Source organism: Fulmarus glacialis, unplaced genomic scaffold, assembly GCF_000690835.1.
Source record: "Fulmarus glacialis isolate BGI_N327 unplaced genomic scaffold, ASM69083v1 Scaffold49689, whole genome shotgun sequence".
Taxonomy (NCBI): Eukaryota; Metazoa; Chordata; class Aves; order Procellariiformes; family Procellariidae; genus Fulmarus; species Fulmarus glacialis.
The window spans coordinates 1-6,069 of record NW_009234863.1 but is presented as its reverse complement, the minus strand read 5'-3'; the positions used below and the strand labels follow the sequence as shown (position 1 = coordinate 6,069).

The window sequence follows — 6,069 nt, the reverse complement described above, 5'->3', positions numbered from 1 at the left end:
AATAAAAAGTCAGTACGAAAATGTCTAACACTACCACATTTACCTACTTGACAAGTCATTTTTTATAAAATCAAGCAAGACTAAATGTATACAGTAATAGAATTACTCACTCTAGCTGTGCATATTAATGCAAGCATAGAAGTTTAGATGCCAGTATTATTAAATTAATCCAACGTGGCATTTACTTTTTATGCATTAAGACACAAGAGGAGCATTCATAAGAACAATATCCTACAGAGATAATGAATTGTAGTTTTGACTGAAATAATTTTAAGAGCTCATTGATAAAAAAAAAAGTTATGTAAACTGACCAAACTTCCCCCTATATATGTTAATTCATTTTTCCCCTTTATTACAGAAAGGTCATTTATTAAAATTAGTTCCTTATTCACACAAATCCCAGATTTTACTAAAATTTTATGGGAAAAGTTACCAATTACATTTTTATGTATGTGTATGTGAATCCTCAGGCAAGCACTGCAAGCTTTTATTCCTTTGATCAGAAATTATTCCAAAGAAACAGTGAAATATGCAGTTGCAAAAGCATCAATTTCTATGCTTAGAATTCTGTACTTTCAGTAGAAGTAGCCATGACTTTTGAAACAAAACAAAAAAACCCCCGCAGTTCTTTGATAAAAAACCCACAGTTCTTCACAGAAAGAGACCACAACTTGAAACACGAAACTGGACTCTAGATGGGGGAACACAAATCAAGAAACACCATGGGAATTTAATCCCGATTTGGATATTGAGGCATCTAGTTTCACATTATGCTTTAATAAGAACTGTTTAAATTCCCAGAATCTAGTTTTGAAATTACATTACAAAATAAAGTATTTAAACAATATTTAGTTATGTACGTTCCATTCCAAAAATGGACTGTTGAAATTCTTTACATTTCTCCTAGAAATACATAAAACCACAGCATAGGTCAACAATCCACTGGCAACTAACAGACACAAGTCACTTAAATGAAAAACACCTGTGGAAAGTTTTAATCTATTACTGCTTCAGTAACAGCATTTCGGTGTCTCTTCAGACTACTTTAAGTAGTTTGTTTTTCTGGCCCCAAAACATTATGCCAGTTTACCTTGCATGTTGGATGATTACTCATTAGAGTACATCTTTCACATAAAAAGATGACAAATATTAAGAACAGGAGACTAGGAGTTCAGAAGTTTATAATACAGGAGAGTCCAGGCAGGTGTACCCTGTGTAAATCACCTAAAACTGAAGAAAAAGTGAAATTGACGGTGCCCCTCTGATACCTTACCACACATACTTTATGGAAAACTTTACAGAGCTTACCCTTCATCTTATTTCAAAACATGCCACTTACATTACTACTTAAAAAATAACACAGATATAATAACTAGTTTGTTAGGCTGTAGGAACAAATAGTTTAAAGCTCTTTTACCAGTCTAGACAACATACACCAAGTGCTGCAAGAAAGCAATTACATTCAGAGAAACAGATATCAACCTCCATTCCACATTTATCATCAGTATACATTAATAATCATCAATTTGGGTGAGGACAGCATAACAAAAATTCTCTTACATAGCCCTGAAATGCAAATGAATAATTTATAAAGGAAAAAAAATTCAATGCAGTAGTTTTTCCTACAGGTAACTGAACTTCACATGAAGTGGAAATTGTTTAGTTTTGGTTGTGTTTTATTTTGTCACACAAAATGAAGAAACTACAACTTCTAATGCCACAGAAATCTGTTCGGACGACACAGTCTTCCTGTTGAAGCAAAAGTTCCCTGGTTTGACTCAAATGTTTGTGGAAGCACAAATTCATTAATCTTTGCACTGTGCATAAATTTTGAGAATCTTTAGTGTTCTCCTTCCTCCCCCCCAACAACCAATTCAGCTGGGAAATTATTCAGAAGTTACTTTAAAGCTGTTCTTAAGTTACTTCATGACAAAAAAATCAGACTGCTGCAATAAAGTGAGCTTTCAGGCAAATACACTGGAAGTTTCTTCAGTTCATTAGAGACAGACCAAACTAAGGCTGCACAAAAAGTCAGTATTTATGAACGAGGGCATCGAAAAGATTCCAACTGCCTGAATCAAAGCAGTTTCAGTGAAATAGGTGGCCACTGAAGTCCGGGGATGAGAACTGAACTTTAACTAGTATTCTGTATTTTGCCTGAAAAACATGTATGCCAGTCACCAAATCTCTCTCAGAATTCTAAACACCAGAAGAACAGATGGAAAAAATGGATAGGTATTTAAAACTGTGATGCCTAAGTTCTCCTATGTACATACATACATATATATATATATATATAAAAACTTACATTATAATAATACCAAACTGCACAGCATTACAAAAGGTGGCAACTTCAATGGCTGAAATGAAAAAATGTGAATGTTACCAACCCTATTATTACCATTCTGGAATTTATAATATCATAGAGTAGACTGTTGCTAACAACAGCTACAGTACAGTTGAAGCAAAGTCTGCCTTAGTTCCAGAGAACGCAGAAATGATTAATTTGGACAAGTTGTTGCATGCTCTGCTTTCACGTCCTCCTAGCAGGTTTTGCTGTTAACTGCTTTTCTCTTTCAAGTTCCTTCTCACGTTGCTGTTCTCGTTCCAGTTCTTCTTTCTGCCTCTTCTGTTGCAGCTTAAGTGCTCTTTTCTAAACAGAAAAGACAAGAAAATAATTGTAAGTTTTATAGATGTATTTAAGTTGGAGCTACAAACAAAATCCCTCCCATTCTCTTAACATTATCTTCTCCAATCCACCCTGCTTATGATTGAGTATTCATAAACTCTTCATTTTCTCTTCCTCCCACTTCCATCGTACCGTTCAGGAACAGTTAAGTCTGTGATCTACCCAGGGACAATACAAACTGGATTCCCTTCAATCTCACTAAAAGTCATCCTTCGTGAATACCAGACAAGGTGCGTACTGCGCAATTTACTGCCTCCAAGACAAAATCGTTTTGTTGAACGCACTGAAGGACTAATCTTGCTAGAACGTAACCAGAGACTGCCTACATAGCATGAAGTCAGTGAACTTATGCCACTGTTAATATTACATTAAATAGAAGAAGAAATTCTTACATTTATGACAATCTAGTTTGCATTAAAAAGGCACAGAAACTGAAACAACAAAGACAACTAGTTGGAATGGAGTAGATTAAGTGACAGAACAAAGCATGATTCTTATACTACCTAAACATGACGACAACACTGAAATTTACTAGTAGTTCAGATGCATAAGTTGCTTGAGCACAGGTAGTGAAAGTTTAAAACCATACATCGTTTGGCGCTACTGAAAACATCCATTTAAGGAAAGGACTGAAGATTCTATTTTAATCAGAACTTTCAGCATGCATCCAAAATAAAAGTTAGATATTTAATTATGTATTATTGACTTCTATGTTGGAAAGTAAAAATATTTATCCCACTCACTTTTAACTTTGATGTCTTCTCATGGAGCATCATCATTTCATTTCTGATATTCACTAACTTGTTGTGATAGTGTTTAGCTTCTGAAAACTTAAAAAACATGACAGTTAAAGCAGCGACTGTCAAGTTGGAATAGTTGTTTTATAAAGCTACACAGCAAAACAGCAATCAAAAACATAGTGGTTCCCAGAACAGCTTGATAATGGATTAAACATGTTCAAGTTTATATATATGAAATTTCTATATTAATACATATAATATGTAAAACTACTGTATCTCAACAGGTACACCCAGTAATCTCCTGAGTTAAGGTTCATTAAACAGAATAAAAATATTACCATTTTATGCGCCATGTATCAGTGTTTCATGCACTCTTCCTGCTAGTCTGGGGAGGTGCACAGAGCTCATGTTGGAGCCCCAGTCCTACTGAAAAATGGCATACATTTGCTTCGGCTACTGGTTTTGAACAACTAGACTTACTAGTTGTAAGTGGCACTGGCTGACTGAGCCTGCTCTTTCTTCCCAGTGCCCTTTCTATTTAAGGGAAATACGCTGGTTCTGCACCCTCTCCAGCAACAATTTGTCCTGAATATCTGAACTGGTTGGTTCTCTTCCTGTAGGTCACTAAGAACAAGGAAAATATGCAAGTTGCTACTAATGCTTCAGCAAGAAAACCTACACTAGTAGATATTTAAGAAAGCTTTAATAGTACTTACCAAAGCATTGATATCAAGAATGGAGTTACACTCTTTGAATTTTGAAATTTCTTGTTCTAATGTTTCTAGTAATACCACTTGGTTCTGTCTGAAACAAAAAAAGATGCATAAAACCAAAGTAAAGAAGCGCATATGCTTTTCAACCAGCCCTTTAAAGAAATACTACTTTTGATCATAACAATATAAACACATTCTTCCTAATATCAGTTTCCTGTTATGTATTGCTAGATGATTTCAATAAAGACATGAGTAAATGGTTTTAGAAAAAACCCAGCTGACTACACACAAATTCAGCTAGCATCATACAGCATGATAAGATATCCAGGAAGAACATCTGAAAACCCTGAACAGGCACTCTGCAGGTTGCAGTGAGTAAACACCCCAGGTTGCATGAAGGGAAAACAATTAGCTCTTGACTTTCCACTCAGTTGCCTCTGCGTCATGCTGCAGGACTAAGTTATTTCTGTATAGAACTTGCGTGGATTCCTGGTGCTTATTAAGGATCTTCCATCCCACACAAATCAGCTAAAGTCCTAAAGTCTTTCCAGACACAGGCTGTCCTTGGCAGCAGCATAACCACATCACGCATCGTGAAACCCAAACCAATGTACCCTGCAAAACCTGAGATGGCTCTGTGTAAAGCCCTTTCCAGTATCTTCGCATCCATGGCAGATCCAGTCTGCAGTTGAATATAAACTATTCTCAGTTATCTGTTTAGCTCCTTAATTATATTTTCCAAGTGTACCTTTTGCAACACAGTTTAGAGACTGGACAACAAACAATATACCACACTACAAGCTGCCCTGAGTATGAACTGCATCTCTGTGAACAAGATGAATCTAGCTTTCAGCAGACTTTCCGCTACAAAAGTGAAAATCTGCATTTCTTCTGTTATACCTGGCTTAGGGTATTTTAGTGTTCTAGCATTATACATTCTTCACTCAAAGTTTTGATAGGCTACACTGCAGCTTATACACCCTCCAGTACTCCTGCAAATCACTTAACTATTCAGGATGCTATAGTCAGAACACAGAAATGCTACAATAAACTACATTCCAGTTAAAGGTAGCTAGAACATTATATTGAAAAAAGTGGCAAACAAAGTATGCGCATATAAGAAGCTGATTTTAAAAATTTGCTTACGTAAGTTCCTGTAGTGCTGATTTTGATCGCTGAAGATCAGGCAGATAATGAGAAATCAATCCTTCAGTTAGCTGCTCTACAGCTTTCTCATCTATTAAAGGCAGATCTTCTACTACTCCTTCATCTGGAGATGCTTCACTAGGCCCTACACCAAAGAACAGCAAGGTTGAACATGACAGGTCAGCACGCACTTCAAGTTTCACCTAAAGCAACCACATTTTCCTGTTTAAAAACTAGAAGCATTTCAACACTGAAGTTACAGTGCTTTGCACTTTACCACCTAAACTGTGCCTCCTTTTTCCTCCCCCTCTTTATCCCTCCCTTATTCCCAGTCCTGTATTATAAGCTTCCTGGTGAACAGTTTTATCTGAACACCAGCAGAATAGAAAGATGGAAATGGAGTATTCAAAAGACATCTTATAAAAAAAAATGCCAAGTACTCCAGTCTACTGAGGGGAAAAAAGGGGCAATATCTGCTGTGGCTATGAATCAAGAACACCTAAATATTAACACACGCCCACCCTTTGCTTTCAAAGTTGGAGAATAAACCTAGGCCTACCAAATAAAGGTATTGGCCTCTCACTCAAAACATATTAAGACCTCATCAAAACACCACACGCTGAACTCCAAAAGTTTGCAAGAGTTAGTTAACAGTTAGTGTGAATTTCGTCTGGGCAAGCTATAAAGATTTATTGTGCGCAGAGCGCTTGGAAGACAAAACCCTTTCAACTATAGGCCACACCGCATGGGAGAAAACGACGACACCGGCACGCATTTCGGC

The 6,069-nt window shown here is 36.4% G+C and overlaps 1 protein-coding gene across 1 annotated transcript; it reads right to left on the bottom strand.

Annotated features, from left to right (window-relative positions):
* Positions 1–2,097: 2,097 nt before the first annotated feature.
* BLOC1S6 (biogenesis of lysosomal organelles complex-1, subunit 6, pallidin) lies at positions 2,098–5,433 on the bottom strand (the record flags this gene model as incomplete). The annotated part of the gene is made up of 4 exons (XM_009585781.1): positions 2,098–2,653; positions 3,433–3,519; positions 4,146–4,233; positions 5,289–5,433. Coding segments are annotated over 4 exons (440 nt in total), but the record flags the coding sequence as incomplete, so codon positions are not given.
* Between the last annotated feature and the right edge of the window lie 636 nt (positions 5,434–6,069).